This window comes from Vigna unguiculata, chromosome 8 (genome assembly GCF_037176805.1).
Source record: "Vigna unguiculata cultivar grain cowpea cultivar isolate G323 ecotype 2 chromosome 8, ASM3717680v1, whole genome shotgun sequence".
In the NCBI taxonomy this organism is placed as follows: Eukaryota; Viridiplantae; Streptophyta; class Magnoliopsida; order Fabales; family Fabaceae; genus Vigna; species Vigna unguiculata.
Genome location: NC_140799.1, coordinates 612170 through 636363, shown reverse-complemented (window position 1 = coordinate 636363; position 24194 = coordinate 612170). Strand labels below are relative to the sequence as shown.

General features: G+C 33.7%; 2 protein-coding genes across 2 annotated transcripts; one reads left to right on the top strand and one right to left on the bottom strand.

Annotated features, from left to right (window-relative positions):
- Window positions 1-8364: 8364 nt before the first annotated feature.
- On the bottom strand, window positions 8365-12539 carry LOC114194203 (pre-mRNA-splicing factor cwf26-like). The gene is made up of 7 exons (XM_085665306.1): window positions 12046-12539; window positions 10982-11049; window positions 10820-10881; window positions 10276-10379; window positions 9089-9161; window positions 8822-9002; window positions 8365-8727 (listed from the first exon to the last, which is right to left on the bottom strand). Exons 1-7 carry the CDS (start codon window positions 12522-12524, stop codon window positions 8642-8644), a joined length of 1053 nt encoding a protein of 350 aa, XP_085521432.1. The 5' UTR covers window positions 12525-12539; the 3' UTR covers window positions 8365-8641.
- A 3005-nt stretch (window positions 12540-15544) lies between these two features.
- Window positions 15545-23703, top strand: LOC114194111 (uncharacterized). The gene is made up of 9 exons (XM_085665305.1): window positions 15545-15772; window positions 18764-18991; window positions 19108-20014; window positions 21011-21078; window positions 21179-21240; window positions 21682-21785; window positions 22900-22972; window positions 23059-23239; window positions 23334-23703. Exons 2-9 carry the CDS (start codon window positions 18805-18807, stop codon window positions 23417-23419), a joined length of 1668 nt encoding a protein of 555 aa, XP_085521431.1. The 5' UTR covers window positions 15545-15772; window positions 18764-18804; the 3' UTR covers window positions 23420-23703.
- The last annotated feature ends 491 nt before the right edge of the window (window positions 23704-24194 follow it).

Genomic DNA, 24194 nt, shown 5'->3' with positions numbered 1-24194 from the left:
ATGCTGAAATTACGATAATGGACCCCTCTTGTCTGATATTTCACCCTAATTATTACACACATAAAATTTTGAAACATTCTCATCATTTTTACCTAACTCTCAGGATTTAAATCTACTCTTCATAATCCCTCTAATATTTTTTTATTAAATTAAACATTTAATTACAGAATCAAAATTTAATACTCAATGCCAAAAATTTATCACTTGTTTGATATGCTCTTTTTAAAAAAGTAAGCTAATTATATCCTTGTTTTTAATAACTGATCTTATGTAAAAAAACATAATACAATAAAGAATCTCATAAGATCAAGAATTTATTATAAAAAAAAGGTAAATTTGAAGATTAAAGAAAAAAATTGCAAAGGAGTGTGTGTGTGTGAGGTTATTTACTACAACCACATCGAGCTTATCTACTTCGATATTCAGAACAAGGAGATCCGAACATATCCACCGGATTCGTAACTTATCGTGGTGTTATTATCGTACGCAACCGCCGATTTTTGTAACTCCAAGGAGATATCGCCACGTGTCTCTCATGTCAGTTTTCGCCTGACGTGGCTCTTTTTTTATTTTTAACTACTTTCTGGGCTTCGTAGGGATGTCAAAATGGGCCGAGCCCGACGGGCCGGCCCGCCAGCCCGACCAAAAAAGCATGGGCCGGGTCAAAAAATTCAGCCCGCCAACCCGAAGCAGCCCGGCCCGTCAAGCCCGATAACCCGTCGGGCCAAAACGGGCCAGTCCGCGGGCCGAACGAGTTACTAATAATACATAAAAAACACGTGCAGTGCAGCGTTTTGGGAAACCAGAAAAGACTCTTTTCTTCTCTTCTCCTCCACTCCACTCCACTCCACCCGCGGCCAAACATCACACTCTCTTCTCTTCTCTTCTCCTCCACTCCACTCCACCCGCGTTTTGGGAAACCAGAAACCACCCACTTTTCTTTCTCCTCCACCCACGTCGCTGGCGAGGAAACACGAAGGCAGAATGCAGGCCATTCACGATGCCACCATCGGACTGCGATTCACGACGATTCCGACGGCCACCACCACCGCGAAGATAGGTTTGTTCGTAATTTGAGTTCTGGTTCTTTTTTTTTTCGATTTGTGACCTAAATTTATGATTTTCGTAACCCTAAAATTGGTTTCCCTAAATTGGAGGTTATGGTGTATGTGTGGTTGTTGTTGCTGCGATTTGCCCTTGTTTGATTGGACCCATTCTGTAAATCGTAATTGTTGTGCTGTTCTTGCTTAAAATTTTCCCCTAATTTCAATTTCGTAGACAACAAGATGTGTTGTTTTGGCATTAATAAAAAGGTGTTGCTTTTAGCAAAACGATTGGATATTGTCATCCAATAGAAGCAGAGATATGGAGCAATACAGCTTGTGGGGAATTCACATGGTGGCATGGTAAAACCACACATATTTGCCTAAACTTTTGCTTTTGTGTTGAACTATTACATCTAGCTATGTATGTCACACAAACCTTATTCCACAAACGTTAACTTTTTATGTTTCACGAGGGGCTGGAAAGGAGGAAGGAAAGCCATAGATTTCGATTAGATATCAAAGAAAAAGTTGCAGTCAGTGTCTGATGTATAGTGTCTGGCTCTGTATGCGCCTAAAACATAATATGACATGTGACGGATACTTAGGCAAATGCAAATGAATGGAACAGCACAAAAATGTAGTCGTGGTTCAAAACAATTAAGGAAGCCACTAGTCATGTCCTCATCAAAATATTGGTTATGAATTGAAAAGTATATTTTTTTAAGAAAACTCTGTAATTTCTTTACTAGATGTGTGCTGCTTGTAAGGTTCAGAACATAAAGATGTAAGTTGATTTCTTAAATTGATCTTTTATTACTTTCCAAAAGTCTATTTATACATGAACTAGTTTTATTCAATTGAAACCTTTATATATTATTTTCTTCTACCAATTGGTGATATTCACTAACACAAAAAAGACCTTTAACGTCACCCCAATAACGTCTGCCTAAGAAAAGTCCAACGTTAAAAATGTGCGGTGGCATTTTTGTAAATAACGAGACCTTTTTAACGTCTGACGTGGAGCGGGCAGACGTTACTTAACGTCTGTTAAAAAATACCCCGACGTCACTCAAAAAAGGACGTCGGACCAGAGCGCGCCAGACGTCCCTTGACGTCGGACCAGAGCGCGCCAGACGTCCCTTTACGTCGGCCCCTCCCACCCCCGACGTCACTTAACGTCGGACATAACACCCCCGACGTTAAGTTTCAGTTTATCTCTGCGCGAAACGCAGAAACCCTCGCGCTGTTCATCGTTTACGCGAGATTCCCGCCGGCGACGCCATTTCCGACCCACTCCAGGTGAGTTTCGAAAGGTTTTCGCCATCAAACTTGTTGGGGTTTGATTATGGGTTGATTTTACGCGTTTTGAACCGATTATTTTCCGTTTTCATCTCCATTTGCAGTGTTTTGAGATTCGTCCCACTTGCTCTTCGTTCCCATTTGGCCAGCAGTGTGCGGAGACCCTAGACTTCCTCTCAAAGTTCGTCTTTCAATTAGAAGAGGTTAGTTTTTCATTGTATGTATATATTTGTTCCTTGTATGTATAGAATTACTTGTATTAATTTATAAATGTCATTATAGTTTTAGTCTTAGACTATTTTTTTTGTTAATTTTTTTGGCCTATTTTTTTATTTTATTTAAAATTTTATAATAATATTTGTAAAATTAGGAAATAAAATTATATTTATTATTAGATATATGCATGTTTAAATAATTCTCATTGCATTTTATTTTTGAATATTATTGTTGCAATGGTATTTTATATATGTAGATTTATTATACTTATAGTATACAGTGAGCGAAACTTAGTTCCCGTTTGAGATTTAATACAAATGATTAAATTTTTAATCGTTTGTATTAAATCTTGAATTGTCCGATTGGACAGTTTGAATTTCATATTTAAAGCAAGGAATTGGTACCTTTTAATATTATACCTAACTGTCTTCTTGTAGGTACATGGACAAAGTCATTGTGGACCAAGGTCGATCTTCCGTCTATGGATTCATTGAACCTCAAACAATTCAACCTTCGGGAAACTCACCTGACCAAATCAAACTTTATTTGCAAACATGGATGGTTGAGTCAAATAGAGAGATCTACTTTGCACCATACATTGATTCGTAAGTGTTTTTGCTAATAATATTTTGTGAAGTATTATTAATTATTTTGGCTAAGTACTTGTGATTGATGGTAGGTATCATTGGCGACTTTGTCTCATCATTCCAAGACAATGCCTAGTTGTATGGTTTTGTTCATGCCATAGGAAGATTCCACCAGCTTTTAAAAACATGTTACAAGAGTAAGTATTTTTTTTTTTTCAATCCTAACTTATGTATGTACTTAGTTATAAAAACTTACATATGTTTTATGTTTCCAAAATTTCATTAGAATTGTGGGTAAGCCTAGAGGCCAACAACTTAAAGTCATATATCCAAAGGTTAGAACTCATTCATTTTAAAGTTATTAATTTCTGTATGTCAACTTATGACTTTGATGTATTTATTTTATTTGTAATGTTCAGTGTAACAAGCAAGAAGATTCATGGGAATGTGGATATTATGTCATGTCTTGGATAAGAACAATCATTCGAGCTGCAGTTAAAGATGAATGGATAGAGGTAATTATATATATCTTTCACATATTATAAATCATATCAAACTTTAAAGAATGATATTCATACATAAGGAAATTGTATTATCAAGAATCCATCACCTCTGCCAGATGCCATTATCCACACACTAAGACAGGAATGGGCGGCATATCTATTGGAGAGATGGAGTTGATACCACATGAATTAGAACTCCTTTCAAAAACTTTATTGTACAAGAATTTCATGTTGAAATTTTTAGTTTGTTGTTATTTATATTAGTTTAGAATATATGTTGAAACTTAAGTTCTATTATATATAACTGTAACTCCAGAATTGTGCTGAAAGTATTATGAAATTGTTTTGGGAATTTTCTGATTTTCAGGTGTATGGATGTTGTAAAAACAGTCAAATTTTTTTTAAAAAAATGGAGCAGTTTAACGTCTGTTAGAGCCCGTCAGACGTTATTTAACGTCTGACCGTACCAGGGCCGACGTTATTTAACGTCTGACGGGCTCTGACAGACGTTAAACTGCTCAGGTTTTTTCCTCATTTTAGCGCAAAAATTGACGTCTGTGTTACTAGCCCCGACGTTGGATAACGTCGGACTCTTAAAAGACCGACGTCAAGTGACGTCTGCTCTTTTTTCCGACGTTATTTTGACGTCTCCCGATACGACGTCGGTGTTTGGGCAGACGTCAAAGGTCGAAAATCTCGGACGTTAAAAGGCTTTTTTGTGTTAGTGATTCAAGTATGTTTAATAATTGTAAATTGCGTGTATGGCTCAAAAACCAATACTTCTCACATGCAAAGGGTAATTTACAAAAATGACTAAAACATAAAACGGAGCTGAATAAGTAAATAAGCAAACATGTGCTAACACATTAGTCGAAGTCTTTACATGCAATCCAAGTATTCGCAGCAAATACAGCAAAACAGCAAACAAAACAAGTCTTAGAAGAGTGTTGCATCTGTAACACTTTGATTTCTATTCTCTAAATATCATATCATAGGTCAAACGAAAGACCAGTTCATAAACATAAAGCAAATACAATGAGCATTCTCTTCTTCATTCAACACCTTCCAAGCTACTACTCTTTCTTAACTGAATCAATTATGTTATTATATATTGCATTCCAGGGCTGTTTTTGTGTTGTGATAATAGATCATTGTTGTTGTACAGATGTGAAAAAATTCAAAATTAAAATCTGACTGATTGGGCCAAAAAATATACAGATCAGAAAAAACTGGCGGGCCGGGCCCAAAAAAGTAGCCCGTTTTACCATGTCGGGCCAGCCCGGCCCGACCCGTTTAATACGGGCCAAAATCGGGCCGGGTCAAAACGGGCCAGGCTGGCCCGTTTTGACACCCCTAGTGGTTTGTGGTTGACTTCTCTTCTTCTGCTTCTTCTTTTTCTTCTTCTCTACTTCTGTGTTACTTTCATACCTTTTCAAATAATCCTTCAATGAATTGGACCCCATTTTTAAGACAACAATGTCCACAGTTCAGCCTCTATAGTTACCTACCATAATGTAATGTTCTATTAGATGATGCTTCAAATACTTTCAGTATGAAATAGCAAAACTCAAACTCTAATATATATATATATATATATATATATATATATATATATATATATATATATATATATATAGGGATGGCAAAATGGGCCAGCCCTTGCCCATAGCGAAAGATTTCCGAACCTTATGAACACCACTTGTTAGCAAATATGCATAAAAAAGATAAAAACATAAATAAAAGGAATTCCTTAGGCGTGTTGGAAACACTGTCCTTAAGGATTTATCCGCAGTATATGCGCAAACCCCCCAAGATACAACAGGAACATCTCAGATATATCCCGAGGATAACAGAAACTAGCAAAATAAACTCCTTAAAGAGTAAGTAACCCATGATATAAGAGAAGAGAGAAAAAGAAGAAAAGTAAGAAAAAGAGAGATCAGAAAATGGTTGTGTGATGAAGGGATTTAAAAATCCATGCTCTGTAACTGAAGCCTAGTGTTGAAAATAATATCCCATAAAATGTGGATGTGGGATCACCATGTGGAGGAGATCTCGATGCACCATCCTTAAAAGGAGGGAGGCTTGCTCACGTTGCAACAACAACAACGCTATTATTTTTGCAATATTATTATAAATATATAACACCATTGTCTTAAAGATAATATAGAGAAGAAAAGAAGAACATTTCAGAGAAAACTCTAATGTTTGTTGTCTCTGTTATTGTATCTTTCCCGATGCACCTAGGTGGTATTTATAGGTAGAAAATGGAGACAAAAAAGTAAATAGTAATAAGAATATAGTCGTTAGCCATAAAAACCATTAACCCATAAATTAAAGGTCTATAAAAACATGAGTAACAGTAGAATTTTTATTTTAATTATTTATTTTTTAAATTATATTAAAATATTTCTAACATCTTCATCTACAGACATCAATTATCATAATTGGTTTTCTTCATCAATTGCGACATCGTCATACCATTCACAACTTTTGTCATCTCTCACTTTGGTGCACTCCTTTCTTCCTTTCTCACACTATTTCACCCTCTCTCTTTCTTTCACTCGGTACTCAGAGCATAAAGCTCTTATACCACTTTGTTGAAGAAAACTCACACACACTAAAAGAATATGCAACTTAACTCACTATGGTGTTTTTAATTGATGGAAAATGAGCTATTATATAGCTAATTACAAACAAAAAAATTAACAAACCAAACTAAATCTTAATATAATCTAATCTTATCTAATATGTCATATTATCAAACTAAATCTTAGATATTCCAACTAACTAAAATAACAACTAATTAACTTAAATTTAATTCACCAAATATAAAATATCCTATCACTTTGTTAAATAAAAATAACTCCATAATCTAACACATAGTTTAAATATTACCTAACAAAATTAAAGATTATTTAACAAAATTAAAGATTATCCAAAAAAAAATTGAGATCCTAATGTATAATCAGAAATAAAGTGGTACCTTTGTACATCGAGAATGAGAGGTTGAGAATGCACCGTCACCATCAAACCCTGACGACGTTCAACATTCAATCTAGAGAGAGAATAATGATTTTGGAAGGAAGAGAAGAGAGAAGGAAGAGAAAATTTACAATTATGATAACGATTATTTATGATATGAAGAATGATGTGAAATTATCATTTTTTTTTTCTATTAAAATTCGACTCTCTTTTTATATATCAATTTTAGTGGTTGAAATTAGTGCTATAAAATGTAGTTAAGAAATTTAACTTTTGTAAAATATATAAAGATTTAATTGGTACTCAAATTAAATATTTAATTGTTTTTATTTAATTATATCTCAATTTTCTTTCCATTTGAATAATGTTGTTGTTTCCGTTACATTAGCTTTAACCAAATTTAAATTGTGATGACTAGACACACTAACAAAAAATACGATAAAACAAATATAATTAAACTTTTTTTTACTATTTTTATTTTCTGTACATCACAGTACGAATATATGAATAGAGAAGGAATTTAAATATTTTTGTTTCTGTTTTAAAATCAAATTTATAATTATGATGAAATTGTGTTTATTTTCATTATGTATACATTAAAATATTTGTCAAATGATTATTTCACAAAATAAAGAAAGTTAACTTTAAGTTTGATTTAATTTCACAATATCGAATTAGGAAAATAAGATTTAAATTTTATAATTTAAACATATTTGAGTTAATATCATTTTTTAATAAAAATACTAAATCAATAAAAAATATTATTATTTTAAGATAAGGATGAATGTAAGAACAAAAAAGAAATAACAGATATGTATATCTTATAAAAAGTCATTCATTATTCGTACTGATGCTAATATTTAATCAAATAAACCATTATTTATTAATATCGAGACAGAAAAAACAATAAATCTCTATATATTCCTAATTATATTATAAAATAATTACTTTTATGTGAAAAAAAAAAGAGAGAACAAAGTTGGATGAAACATTACTTCATTATTTTTGGATCTAGACACACCAATAAGTTGCCAATATGACTTAAGACAAATTGTTTTATAAAAAAAATCCAGAAAATTATAAAGAAAAAATAAATTAGTTTTTTAAAGGTAAAATTAATTTATGGACTAAATAAAAACTTAAAATTTAGAGGGTAATTATATGAAAAAAGAATTTTTTTTATATTCAATCTCTATCCCAGGATGACAATCTAACTAAATGGGAGAGTCATGTAAAAAAAATTATTATAATTTACACTTCTTAATAAAGAAAACAAGTTAATATTACTTTTGTATGTATAAATTTCCTCTGTTCAAATAATTTTATTTTATCATCCAAACAAAATTAATTACATATTATTTTTGAAATATCATTCTCTAAATTGTGATTGATATTAGTACGTGAATATCAATAGACAAAAAAGTACCGATGAAAAGACGAAATGATCATTTTTTTTTAACCTAAAGTCTAACAAAATCTGAAATGGACATTATTTTGATCTTCATAGACGAATACATTACATAACCACAGTCTTTTCTTTTAAAATGCGGTATAATTAAAAAATTATTAATCATTTTAGAAGTATTATCTGAGACAAAATTAATTTTAATCTAATTAAAATTATCAGATAAATTTAAACTAATTTAAAAAATATGTCCAATGCATGTTTAAATGAAAATCCCGAGTATTTTTACTCCTCTTGCTGTAAGGTTAGACTCAAATTTGGACTATCATAAAAATCAATTTTAGCTTTAATTAACAACACTGATCCCCGAAAGTTCGAAGGAAACTCGAGAAAGACAGTCATCTTCAAACTACAGTAGTGAAAAATGATCTAAATTACATGGAACAACAATGTGATAACCTCTCAAAAACTCGAAAATATCACAATGCTGATCAAACCAAATGGAGATTTTCTAAGATAGATACATCTTTTCAATAATTTTCCTATGGACATGTCAGCATCACATTCCTTAATACTCTTGTGTAATTGTACTGCCACTTTTCACATATCAGAGACGGACCAAAGATAAGCTTCTCTATCTCTAGCTTGTCTCTCATTTGTTCTCTTAAACATATCCTTCTCGAACCCTGAAAATGATATAAGTCAATCATTTATGGCTATTTACATCAGAAAAGGGAAGGAAAAATCAAACTACAAAAAGTACAGGGAATATGAACCAACCATTACTGCGATCAACACCATCCCAATGTCGTCCGGGTCTTATTCCATACCGATTTGGTGCGGCGTCTAAACCTCTTTTTAACCAGTTGTGATTTGGAATATCCTGTGGGACTACAAAGCCTGATTCTTTCATCTTCTCATTCTCCCCCAAGTTTGGAAGAACAGGCTCTGGATATTTTTTCTGCAAATGGCAATTGGCACAAAAACATGTAAGTACTGATGAAACTCCATCTCACGCACCAAGCAACATGAAATGTTTTGCATTACCTTTACTAGATGTGCCATGGGATCACCCCACCTTAATCTCTCCTTAAACATTTTGTCTAGTTCAGGATCATCTCTGTAAGAAACAAATGCAAATACAACATAAGAGACACGGAGACAATAAGGAAAAAGGAACCTTAATCGATGACATCAGCTCACACAGTTAAACATCAACATTGCATCTCAATGACAGTCCAGAACTTGCTCTCGATGGGATTTTAACTAACAAATAATTTATAAATAAATTTCCAAGCTGGTACATGGTAAACTAAGTAATTATAAACAACACTGATTACCCCCTAAAAAAATGAAACTATGTTGAACATGTGTAAAAAGGACCATCTCATGATAATCCAGAAATGATGCAGGAATTACTTCCAAATATATACAATGATGGACCAAAAGTAAAACTTTTATCTTCTGGATCCTAAAGTAAAATATGTATTGAAGAAGATGGATAATGACAAAGCTATTGGGCTCGATATTATAATCACTGAGGTATTAAAGAGTCTAGGAGAGAGAGACACGAGTTGGCTCACAAAATTCTTTAACAAGATTACCAGGTTTAAGAAAATTTGAAACGAGTAGAGAAGTATTAAAATCCCTATTTATTACAAAGGAGATATATAACTTGCACAGATAAGGGGATTAATCTCATTGGGTATTAACACAAGCTAGGAGAAGTTTATTCGAGCCAACAATTGCTTGTTATGTTGCATTCATTTTAATAGCTGAATCAAGAATAATTTGATTCAAAATATGAAAGTTTTACTTGACGTGTCAAATTATTTATTCCATTATCCATATCAGCCTTAATCTAAGACTTATCAGATCTTAACATCCTTTTAGAAAGAAGAGCTTCAATAATTCACAGATAGTTTTCATAGAGAATCCAAGCATATCAATATTAAACATGTACTTGTTACGTGGGATGAGTGTGTTAGTGCTTCATGAGTTTGGAATTTTAGTTTTGCAAATATATTCATGTTTCATGAATTTTTTATGCATATTTATGTGTAATGTACACCTTATATCATTATAATTTTAAGAATAATTGTCACCAACTCAATGTATCCCTTTTATACATGGTATTTTTTATACCCCATATTATGTTTGTGCATCATAGGTTGCTATGATAAAAAATATAGAACAATTTAGAAACCATGTTTCTAAGTACTTTATATATATACCTGGTTCGTGCAAAAGGCTTCTCCTTTTCAAGTTCTAGTTCCTTCAGCCTAGCCTCAGCTTCACGCTTTTGAGCTAAGCCTTTGCCCCATTCTATTTCTATCTCCTGAAAATCACAAAGATACCTAAAAATTCAGCTTAGCAGTTTTTATCGGAAACATGAATAACATAACTGTTCTGACATACAGTTGAGATTTTAGAGAACTTAGTGAGTCTCTTGCCGATCACTTCTGTATACATTGTATTCATATATAAAAGGTAGCATACAAAAAAAAAGAAAAAAGAGAAAAAGAGATAGGGGTCCGCCTATAACCCTTCAACATAATACATCAAAAAATAGCTTTGTAAAAAGCTGAACAGATAAGAGAGATTATTTTAACACATTTTAGAAGTAACATTCATCTTCAATCATAGGGACCAAATGACAACAAATATGACATGGTTTCTTGTCCTTTTGATGTAATTGTAATAGTAGTAGATATAATATCCTTATAAATCTAGAAACAATACAACAATGCTACAAAAATAACGCAGAGTACCAAATACCTTGGGTTTTTCTTCTACTTTCTGTTTTGATTTCAAGTATTCCTCCTTTGAAATGCGTACTCCTGCAAAATTCAGCATCATTCAAAATTTCTTTGCACACAAAGACAACAAATCAAATACATTGAACAGAAACATCAACAAACAACTGACTAAAATTCTGACCTCTTATTTTATCACGATATACAGGTTCAGCACCCCGTCCACTTATGGAAGGGTCCATCTGGTTAAATCTGCGCAAAACATAGTTATCAATGCCATGAAGCAATGTGAAGCAACTAACACCAAAACTTGCATAGAAAGACAGGGAATGACGAGCATTTACACTTGTATAAATGAAAGAAGGGTTTCAATTTCAAGAAAGGGGAATTGCAAGATTAACCCCGTCCCCCCTCTCCAAAACAAACCTTATACAATGAAAAAAAAAAAGGTGATAAATGGGACTTTTTTTTACTGCTTTTATGAATGACATCTGCAACTTTTGTGAGTTTAAATGTTTTTTAGTATGAGGAAACATGACATAATCAGGAAAAAATTATGGCCCAGAAATGCCACTCAGCCACAATAGATAATAACTATAGCATAACAGAAAGCATTTTTAGTCAGAATAAGGTTTACCAGGCATGTTAGTGACATAATAATAGTCCTGGGCTTCTTTGTAATATAGCTTAAGATTTTGGAAGAATTGGTCTTAGAAATGAATTATTTTATTAGTGACCTATATCTTGATAACTGAATTTTAATATTGATTGTTAAAAAGGCAAAAAATACATTAACACATACTAAAATTAATAGTAACAAACAACTAACAGAAAAAGGAAACGAGCATTTCACTTAAATTTTGTAAATAAATAGAATAACAAAAAGATCACATGCTTGCTGCATTTAGTTTAAGTGTTTAACTAAACCCTAAAACTAACAGACTAGAAAAAATTGATTGTGTATGCTGTTTCATGAGACTGATAACTTCTCCCAAGTCACATAAGAAAAACTCCTATTCAAGTGTAGCTATAGTCAATAAGAAATAAACAGCCCGTGTTTCTGATCATGGTGGTAACACTTCTGCGAAAGCCAAGTAGAACTATCTCAGTATTCCATACTTCCATAACCACACAAAAAACAAGCTTAGTACTACAACACCATGGCATTAAGCAAGGATAATAACAAATATCTATCAAGTAAACATTAATATGTGATTGGAAAACATTATAAAACAACTGAACAATTACCTCAACATATCATCCCTCTTCTTTTTCTCGATCTCGTCACTGATATCCTTACCAGAAATTAGACCTGTTTTACTAGCTGGATTTGATGATTCCTGAGTATTTCTCCTTGGTGGAGCTAGTTCAAGATCCAAAGATGAATGTGAACCAACTTTAACTGAAATACTAGATGAACCCTGTCTTCCAACATTCTTCTGAATTTTCCTTGGGGGTGAAAGGTCTGACACTTCAGATCCATGTAAAGCATCTTGAGAAGGAGAATCATGACGACTGCGTCGAGGAGGAGATAGATCTTGAGGTGAATGGCGCTGAGAATCAGAAAAACCAGGTCTTGCAACATTCTTCTTGATTTTCCTCGGAGGTGAAAGGTCGAGTGCCACAGATCCACGCAAAACATCTTGAGAGGGAGAATCATGACGACTTCGTCTAGGTGGAGAGATATCTTGCAAATCAGAACTCTCAAACTTAGAAGAGTGTTGCATCTGTAACACTTTGATTTCTATTCTCTAAATATCATATCATAGGTCAAACGAAAGACCAGTTCATAAACATGAAGCAAATACAATGAGCATTCTCTTCTTCATTCAACACCTTCCAAGCTACTACTCTTTCTTAACCGAATCAATTATGTTATTATATATTGCATTCCAGGGCTGTTTTTGTGTTGTGATAATAGATCATTGTTGTTGTACAGATGTGAAAAAATTCAAAATTAAAATCTGACTGATTGGGCCAAAAAGTATACAGATCAGAAAAAACTGGCGGGCCAGCCCGCCAGCCCGCCAGCTCGCCAGCCCGCGGGCCGGGCCCAAAAAAGTAGCCCGTTTTACCATGTCGGGCCAGCCCGGCCCGGCCCGTTTAATACGGGCCAAAATCGGGCCGGGTCAAAATGGGTCGGGCTGGCCCGTTTTGACACCCCTAGTGGTTTGTGGTTGACTTCTCTTCTTCTGCTTCTTCTTTTTCTTCTTCTCTACTTCTGTGTTACTTTCATACCTTTTCAAATAATCCTTCAATGAATTGGACCCCATTTTTAAGACAACAATGTCCACAGTTCAGCCTCTATAGTTACCTACCATAATGTAATGTTCTATTAGATGATGCTTCAAATACTTTCAGTATGAAATAACAAAACTCAAACTCTAATATATATATATATATATATATATAGGGATGGCAAAATGGGCCAGGCCCGACGGGCTGGCCCGCCAGTCCGACTGAAAAAGCATGGGCCAGGCCAAGAATTTCAGCCCGCCAACCCATGACAGCCCGACCCGTCAAGCCCGCTGGCCCGTCGGGCCAGCCCACGGGCCAAAACGGGCCAGCCCGCGGGCCGTATAAGTTAATGAATAAAAAAAAAACACGTGCAGTGTAGCAGCAGGAGGTGGGTGGAGTGTTTAATTTTGGTTAAATTATTCTTTGATCCATTTTTTTGTCTAAAAATATCACTTTGGTCATCTAGTGTTTTTTAGTTTCAATTTAGTCTCGATTTTATAAAAATTAATGCATTTTTATCTTTTTTGTTAAATTTCTTGAAGCGGAACAAAATTTTTTCATCAAAATTGATACTAGGATTATGCCAATTACACCAACAAAGCAAATCATTCACAACTTCAATTTTGATGAAAAATTCTTGATTTGATTTAATAAATTTAACGAAAAAGGACAAAATTACATAAATTTTTAAAATTCGGACCAAAATTGAAATTAAAAAAAACTAGATGACCAACTTAAGAACCAAAAGAATAATCCTAAAATTTTTAGATAAACTACTCAAAACATAGTATTTAATTTTTTTATGATAATAAAAAATAATAAAATTATTATTATTATTATTATAAAATTAGATATAAATAACTTTTTATAATTTTAGTATAATTAATTTTCATTTATAATGGTTCAATTTTAAAAAATAAAAAATATTAAATTAAACAAATAATCATTTAAAAGATAATATTAATAAAAGAATTATTTTTATTTAAAAAGTGTTTAAAAGATGAAATTGAAAAATAAATACGAAAAAGAAAACTTTTTCTTATATATATATAAATGTATAAATATTTATTAAAATATTAAATTTAAAAGAAAATATTTAAAATCATATATTAAATTATATAAATGTAAAAGAAAAAATGGAGACCATACCCCTTTAGTTCCAACATTGTTCCCCATTGTATATAAGAATTAGCATTCTATAGTTTATAAAATAGAAAAATAAAATAAAAATTAATATTTCTTCCTAGTTTGAGAGCATTTGGCCCATAATTATTATAATTAAATATAATAATATTTTATGCATATAAAAAAAGTAATGCATCTAGGATATATACGAATATATACAAATGTTTTTATAATAGATTAAATTACTCTGTAATAACATTTTTTAATTAAAAAAGACGAAGACAATTTATTTCTCTAAAATTGGTAATGTACTTTTGCGCTCTCCAGAATTTTTAATATATTTTTATTTTTACAAAAATAATGCATTGAAATTAATTTTGATTCAACACCTACGTGCAAATATTTAAAATAAATATGCAGGAAAAAAATTTAGCATATTTTAACTTTGCAGAAAAAAAAATATTTTTCAAGAAATTAAAAGTAAATTATCAAAATTTTAATTTTAGAGGATCAAATCATATTTGATCTAATTTAAAATTAACAATTTAATTTTATATAGGATGATATAAAACAAATTATCTAAAGTATGTTTTTTTTTTCTATTCTATTTATCTAAAATGCAATTATTTTTATGTCCCTAGTCTCCGACGATAATATGATATTCTCATAGTTTTTTTGTGTATTTTTTAATTTTTAAAAGGACAATGATACTTTAACCTACTTTTTTTGACCAACTTTTAACCCACCACTTCAATTACCATTAGATCATACATCACATCACCAAAAAGAATAAAAAAAGATGATCTAATGGTGATTGAAGTGGTGGGTTAAAAATGGGTCAAAAAAAGTGGGTTAAAATATCATTTTCCTTTTTAAAATCATCATTTTACTTTTTGTAAAAGTACTTCTGAATTATTTGTAATAAAAAATTTCTAAATCTTCTGAAATTTTTGGAATGGGAATTTTTGAAATAAGATTTCTCGATTGAGATTTTAAGAATTTCGTTTTCAAAAAAAAATCTAGAATAAGTTCTTTTATTTATTTTTGCATAGTATTATGGTTTTCTCTTCTTTCTCTACAGAGATCTCTCTGTCTTCTTCTTTTCACTGCGGCGGAGGCAGCAGGAGTGTTGTACACTAAGAAAGGATATTTTAGCCTTTTTGATATCAATATGGTGTGCACTTAACAATGATGGGGTGCAACGAATTCTGAAGTGGATGCATTGTGTTTGGGCAAGCCCAATCAAACCCAATTTCATTGTTAACAAAAACCTAGTTTCACTGAGACAAGTAGTGGCGGCAAACTCCATTATTGTCGTTGTCACTTTCATCCAAATTCCAAAACCCACTGCCAGACTTATTCCTTCATTCCTCTCACACTCTCTTCTCCTCGTCCTCCACCACCCGCGTTTTGGGAAATCAGAAGAGAGCACCCTCGTTTCTCCTCCACCCACGTCGCTGGCCAAGAAACACGAAGGCAGAGTGCAGGCCATTCACGGCGTCTCCTTTCTCCTCCACCGTGACATCCACCACGTCGCTGGCAGGGGCAGCAGCGCCACCATCGGACTGCGATTGACGAACGATTTCGACCGCCACGACCACCACGAACACAGGTTTGTTTGTAATTTGCGTTCTGGTTCCCTTTTCTTTCAATTTGTAACCTAAATTTATGATTTTCGTAACCCTGAAATTGGTTTCCTGTAATTGGAAGTTATGGTGTATGTGTGGTTGTTGTTGCTGCGATTTGTCCTTGTTTGGATTGGACCCATTCTGTGAATCATAATTGTTGTGCTGTTGTTGGTTAAATTTTCCCCCAATTTCAATTTCGTAGTTGCTGCCGTTTTGGTGTGGTGGTGATGTTCATTTCTTTTTTTCTTGTTTTTCTAGTGTTACTATTTTTTATCTGACTGTGTGATAGGCCGATAGTTGTGGTTGTTTTCTTTGTTTGTCTGTTTATCTGTAATCATGTTGGAGATATGTGGAGAACATGTATTTCATCGTTGCACTGTGATCAAATAAATACTGCCACTGTTTCATATTGTTCTATCATCCTTGAGACAAAAATATGTTCTTCATTAATGATTGAATTATATGATAGAAAGTACCAAGTTGCAAAGTTGTATGTGCCGTGTTTGCAAAGCTGGGATTTAGTTGTTTGGCATTAACTTAAACTGAAATTTGCTTATACACTGCAGTATATTTGATGTAGAACTATAATGCCACCTCCTTTTTAACTGTTCTGAACTCTAATTTGTTTGAGGCATCTCTACCGGGGTTTGATGATGGGGAGATTTCAGAAGATGCTCCTATTGATTTGGAGGGTTTAGATGCTTCTGCAGCACATGTTGCCAAACAAATTATACAACCTCTCATCCATAATTAATGCTTCTGTTTTTTTTTTATGTAACTGTTTGCACTTTGGTAATGCTCCATGCCTAAAGTACTCTAATTCAGACTTGTTATTGATGTTGCAACAGTGTCTTGATGACTTGCAGAGAGCAAAATGTCATTTATATATATTGTAGGGTTGTTTGTTTTGTGATCAGTTATATTATATACTGCAGGGTTGTTTTTGTTGCAATAATTTTGTTGAAATCTGATTTTGGACTAAAAATGTAACATATGGAAAAAAGCCCGCGGGCTAGCCCGCCAGCTTGCGGGTCGGGTTCAAAAGTATAACCCGTTTCACCCTTGCGGGCCAGCCCGGCCCGGCCCGTATAAATCGGGCCAAAATCGGGCCGGGTCAAAACGGGCCGGGCTGGCCCGTTTTGACATCCCTATATATATATATATATATATATATATATATATATATATATATAACATCCAATCAACTCATGAATGACTTCAAGCTAAGATTTAAAAACCACTTTCTACCATCGGAAGAGTATAAACATCACATTGTCACAACAAAGCAAGGTGTGAGATATCCACTTAAAGCTAATAAAGATAACATCAAGACAAAACTGAAGGTCTGGTTATTTGAAAATACGATGCAGGACTGAATAAGAGCTAGGATTCAACAGGCTAAGCTAAAGAGTCTAGTTAGTCAGTGAAATGCAGAAGTTGGTGAATTAAAGGCATGAATGAGAAATAGAGAATATTTATTAGAATCTTATGAATCACGGTTCAATCCTGCAACTTGGCTACCTAAATAATCATATTGTTGGAATACAGTGCAGAGGAACCAAACTTTGTGCAACAAACCTAATTCCTTACTTGAAATTGCAGTTCCCCTTCTTCCCAGTGCAGCAACCACACCCTCGCCAGTCCACGACCCAAATCGCAAATGCAGTTACCCTTCTTCCCGGTGCACGAACAAAACCCTAGCCAATGCACGAGACAAATCGCAAATCCAGTGCACGAACCCTAAATCCAATTCCTTTGGAGAAAATGAATTCCCCTTCTCCCCAACACTACTCTTTGGAATAACTTCTTACGAAATCCCACCTTCCCGCTCTCTGTTTTGCAGTCTAAAAAGAAAACCACAAAGCCCTCCAAAATTCAAGCAACACAGATAATAAGAGAATCTTTCGGTTTTCCCTCCGCGTAAAAATGCCTCAGCGTGCATCCACCATTGCTTTCTCTCTCTAAGTGGCGTCAATTTTCTCTCTCTCTATATATATAATCGCGAACGTGGACCGGGGAGAGAAATAGGAGTGAAACGAAGAAGTCGATGATGATGATACTGCTGCTGTTCTTGTTGTCCGAATCAGTGTGTGGGTCGCACGCGATTGTGCGATTTCGGGTCAAACTCTAACAATTTTTTATAAGATTCTCTTATTATTTGTGTTGCTTGAATTTTGGAGGGCTTTGTGGTTTTCTTTTTAGACTGCAAAACAGAGAGCGGGAAGGTGGGATTTCGTAAGAAGTTATTCCAAAGAGTAGTGTTGGGGAGAAGGGGAATTCATTTTCTCCAAAGGAATTGGATTTAGGGTTCGTGCACTGGATTTGCGATTTGTCTCGTGCATTGGCTAGGGTTTTGTTCGTGCACCGGGAAGAAGGGTAACTGCATTTGCGATTTGGGTCGTGGACTGGCGAGGGTGTGGTTGCTGCACTGGGAAGAAGGGGAACTGCAATTTCAAGTAAGGAATTAGGTTTGTTGCACAAAGTTTGGTTCCTCTGCACTGTATTCCAACAATATGATTATTTAGGTAGCCAAGTTGCAGGATTGAACCGTGATTCATAAGATTCTAATAAATATTCTCTATTTCTCATTCATGCCTTTAATTCACCAACTTCTGCATTTCACTGACTAACTAGACTCTTTAGCTTAGCCTGTTGAATCCTAGCTCTTATTCAGTCCTGCATCGTATTTTCAAATAACCAGACCTTCAGTTTTGTCTTGATGTTATCTTTATTAGCTTTAAGTGGATATCTCACACCTTGCTTTGTTGTGACAATGTGATGTTTATACTCTTCCGATGGTAGAAAGTGGTTTTTAAATCTTAGCTTGAAGTCATTCATGAGTTGATTGGATGTTATATATATATATATATATATATATATATATATATATATATATATATATTAGAGTTTGAGTTTTGCTATTTCATACTGAAAGTATTTGAAGCATCATCTAATAGAACATTACATTATGGTAGGTAACTATAGAGCCTGAACTGTGGACATTGTTGTCTTAAAAATGGGGTCCAATTCATTGAAGGATTATTTGAAAAGGTATGAAAGTAACACAGAAGTAGAGAAGAAGAAAAAGAAGAAGCAGAAGAAGAGAAGTCAACCACAAACCACTGGCTTATTAGTCGTGGATGAAGATCCCATGTGGCAGAAACCCGTTGAACTTGCAGAAGAAAACAATGATAACTCATCTGGTGTGTAATACAAACATAACTGTTCACTCATATAAGAGAATTTACCATGAATTTACCATTAGTAATTTTTGTGTATACTATTATCTCATATAGCCATATTTTATTGGTTTATGTAGACGAAGAGAAACCACTAGTTGATGAAGACATTGATGTGAAGCGTATGAAGAGGCTTGAGCAGCTGAGGGCCAGACGTCCATATAATGCTATATCTGAAGATGGAAGTGGTTGGGTTTCGCTTTCCTCTAAACCTGAAAATTCACTTGACTCAAACAATGACGTGTCTCCTCCCCGTAAAAGAAAAGGTGTTGATTTATCACCTGGTCAATGGTCAAAACGGAATGACACCCCATCACCTGATTATAGGACTTCTAGTTTGCAAGACATCTCTCCCCCCCGACGAGGTCATGATTCTCCCCCTCAAGATGCTTTGCATGGATCTGTGGCATCGGACCTTTCACCTCCAAGGAAAATTCTGAAGAATGCTGCAAGAACTGGTCTGCCTGATATTTCTCGTGGATGTTCAACTGAAGATTTCTCTCCACCTCGACGAGGCCATCGTGGTTTTGAGAGTTCTGATTTGCAAGATATCTCTCCACCTAGACAAAGTCGTCATGATTCTCCCTCTCAAGATGTTTTGCGTGGATCTGTGGCACTCGACCTTTCACCTCCGAGGAAAATCAAGAAGAATGTTGCAAGACCTGGTTTTTCTGATTCTCAGCGCCATTCACCTCAAGATCTATCTCCTCCTCGACGCAGTCGTCATGATTCTCCTTCTCAAGATGCTTTACATGGATCTGAAGTGTCAGACCTTTCACCCCCAAGGAAAATTCAGAAGAATGTTGGAAGACAGGGTTCATCTAGTATTTCAGTTAAAGTTGGTTCACATTCATCTTTGGATCTTGAACTAGCTCCACCAAGGAGAAATACTCAGGAATCATCAAATCCAGCTAGTAAAACAGGTCTAATTTCTGGTAAGGATATCAGTGACGAGATCGAGAAAAAGAAGAGGGATGATATGTTGAGGTAATTGTTCAGTTGTTTTATAATGTTTTCCAATCACATGTTAATGTTTACTTGATAGATATTTGTTATTATCCTTGCTTAATGCCATGGTGTTGTAGTACTAAGCTTGTTTTTTGTGTGGTTATGGAAGTATGGAATACTGAGATAGTTCTACTTGGCTTTCGCAGAAGTGTTACCACCATGATCAGAAACACGGGCTGTTTATTTCTTATTGACTATAGCTACACTTGAATAGGAGTTTTTCTTATGTGACTTGGGAGAAGTTATCAGTCTCATGAAACAGCATACACAATCAATTTTTTCTAGTCTGTTAGTTTTAGGGTTTAGTTAAACACTTAAACTAAATGCAGCAAGCATGTGATCTTTTTGTTATTCTATTTATTTACAAAATTTAAGTGAAATGCTCGTTTCCTTTTTCTGTTAGCTGTTTGTTACTATTAATTTTAGTATGTGTTAATGTATTTTTTGCCTTTTTAACAATCAATATTAAAATTCAGTTATCAAGATATAGGTCACTAATAAAATATTTCATTTCTAAGACCAATTCTTCCAAAATCTTAAGCTATATTACAAAGAAGCCCAGGACTATTATTATGTCACTAACATGCCTGGTAAACCTTATTCTGACTAAAAATGCTTTCTGTTATGCTATAGTTATTATCTATTGTGGCTGAGTGGCATTTCTGGGCCATAATTTTTTCCTGATTATGTCATGTTTCCTCATACCAAAAAACATTTAAACTCACAAAAGTTGCAGATGTCATTCATAAAAGCAGTAAAAAAAAGTCCCATTTGTAACCTTTTTTTTTTTCATTGTATAAGGTTTGTTTTGGAGAGGGGGGACGGGGTTAATCTTGCAATTCCCCTTTCTTGAAATTGAAACCCTTCTTTCATTTATACAAGTGTAAATGCTCGTCATTCCCTGTCTTTCTATGCAAGTTTTGGTGTCAGTTGCTTCACATTGCTTCATGGCATTGATAACTATGTTTTGCGCAGATTTAACCAGATGGACCCTTCCATAAGTGGACGGGGTGCTGAACCTGTATATCGTGATAAAATAAGAGGTCAGAATTTTAGTCAGTTGTTTGTTGATGTTTCTGTTCAATGTATTTGATTTGTTGTCTTTGTGTGCAAAGAAATTTTGAATGATGCTGAATTTTGCAGGAGTACGCATTTCAAAGGAGGAATACTTGAAATCAAAACAGAAAGTAGAAGAAAAACCCAAGGTATTTGGTACTCTGCGTTATTTTTGTAGCATTGTTGTATTGTTTCTAGATTTATAAGGATATTATATCTACTACTATTACAATTACATCAAAAGGACAAGAAACCATGTCATATTTGTTGTCATTTGGTCCCTATGATTGAAGATGAATGTTACTTCTAAAATGTGTTAAAATAATCTCTCTTATCTGTTCAGCTTTTTACAAAGCTATTTTTTGATGTATTATGTTGAAGGGTTATAGGCGGACCCCTATCTCTTTTTCTCTTTTTTCTTTTTTTTTTGTATGCTACCTTTTATATATGAATACAATGTATACAGAAGTGATCGGCAAGAGACTCACTAAGTTCTCTAAAATCTCAACTGTATGTCAGAACAGTTATGTTATTCATGTTTCCGATAAAAACTGCTAAGCTGAATTTTTAGGTATCTTTGTGATTTTCAGGAGATAGAAATAGAATGGGGCAAAGGCTTAGCTCAAAAGCGTGAAGCTGAGGCTAGGCTGAAGGAACTAGAACTTGAAAAGGAGAAGCCTTTTGCACGGACCAGGTATATATATAAAGTACTTAGAAACATGGTTTCTAGATTGTTCTATATTTTTTATCATAGCAACCTATGATGCACAAACATAATATGGGGTATAAAAAATACCATGTATAAAAGGGATACATTGAGTTGGTGACAATTATTCTTAAAATTATAATGATATAAGGTGTACATTACACATAAATATGCATAAAAAATTCATGAAACATGAATATATTTGCAAAACTAAAATTCCAAACTCATGAAGCACTAACACACTCATCCCACGTAACAAGTACATGTTTAATATTGATATGCTTGGATTCTCTATGAAAACTATCTGTGAATTATTGAAGCTTTTCTTTCTAAAAGGATGTTAAGATCTGATAAGTCTTAGATTAAGGCTGATATGGATAATGGAATAAATAATTTGACACGTCAAGTAAAACTTTCATATTTTGAATCAAATTATTCTTGATTCAGCTATTAAAATGAATGCAACATAACAAGCAATTGTTGGCTCGAATAAACTTCTCCTAGCTTGTGTTAATACCCAATGAGATTAATCCCCTTATCTGTGCAAGTTATATATCTCCTTTGTAATAAATAGGGATTTTAATACTTCTCTACTCGTTTCAAATTTTCTTAAACCTGGTAATCTTGTTAAAGAATTTTGTGAGCCAACTCGTGTCTCTCTCTCCTAGACTCTTTAATACCTCAGTGATTATAATATCGAGCCCAATAGCTTTGTCATTATCCATCTTCTTCAATACATATTTTACTTTAGGATCCAGAAGATAAAAGTTTTACTTTTGGTCCATCATTGTATATATTTGGAAGTAATTCCTGCATCATTTCTGGATTATCATGAGATGGTCCTTTTTACACATGTTCAACATAGTTTCATTTTTTTAGGGGGTAATCAGTGCTGTTTATAATTACTTAGTTTACCATGTACCAGCTTGGAAATTTATTTATAAATTATTTGTTAGTTAAAATCCCATCGAGAGCAAGTTCTGGACTGTCATTGAGATGCAATGCTGATGTTTAACTGTGTGAGCTGATGTCATCGATTAAGGTTCCTTTTTCCTTATTGTCTCCGTGTCTCTTATGTTGTATTTGCATTTGTTTCTTACAGAGATGATCCTGAACTAGACAAAATGTTTAAGGAGAGATTAAGGTGGGGTGATCCCATGGCACATCTAGTAAAGGTAATGCAAAACATTTCATGTTGCTTGGTGCGTGAGATGGAGTTTCACCAGTACTTACATGTTTTTGTGCCAATTGCCATTTGCAGAAAAAATATCCAGAGCCTGTTCTTCCAAACTTGGGGGAGAATGAGAAGATGAAAGAATCAGGTTTTGTAGTCCCACAGGATATTCCAAATCACAGCTGGTTAAAAAGAGGTTTAGACGCCGCACCAAATCGGTATGGAATAAGACCCGGACGACATTGGGATGGTGTTGATCGCAGTAATGGTTGGTTCATATTCCCTGTACTTTTTGTAGTTTGATTTTTCCTTCCCTTTTCTGATGTAAATAGCCATAAATGATTGACTTATATCATTTTCAGGGTTCGAGAAGGATATGTTTAAGAGAACAAATGAGAGACAAGCTAGAGATAGAGAAGCTTATCTTTGGTCCGTCTCTGATATGTGAAAAGTGGCAGTACAATTACACAAGAGTATTAAGGAATGTGATGCTGACATGTCCATAGGAAAATTATTGAAAAGATGTATCTGTCTTAGAAAATCTCCATTTGGTTTGATCAGCATTGTGATATTTTCGAGTTTTTGAGAGGTTATCACATTGTTGTTCCATGTAATTTAGATCATTTTTCACTACTGTAGTTTGAAGATGACCGTCTTTCTCGAGTTTCCTTCGAACTTTCGGGGATCAGTGTTGTTAATTAAAGCTAAAATTGATTTTTATGATAGTCCAAATTTGAGTCTAACCTTACAGCAAGAGGAGTAAAAATACTCGGGATTTTCATTTAAACATGCATTGGACATATTTTTTAAATTAGTTTAAATTTATCTGATAATTTTAATTAGATTAAAATTAATTTTGTCTCAGATAATACTTCTAAAATGATTAATAATTTTTTAATTATACTGCATTTTAAAAGAAAAGACTGTGGTTATGTAATGTATTTGTCTATGAAGATCAAAATAATGTCCATTTCAGATTTTGTTAGACTTTAGGTTAAAAAAAAATGATCATTTCGTCTTTTCATCGGTACTTTTTTGTCTATTGATATTCACGTACTAATACCAATCACAATTTAGAGAATGATATTTCAAAAATAATATGTAATTAATTTTGTTTGGATGATAAAATAAAATTATTTGAACAGAGGACATTTATACATACAAAAGTAATATTAACTTGTTTTCTTTATTAAGAAGTGTAAATTATAATAATTTTTTTTACA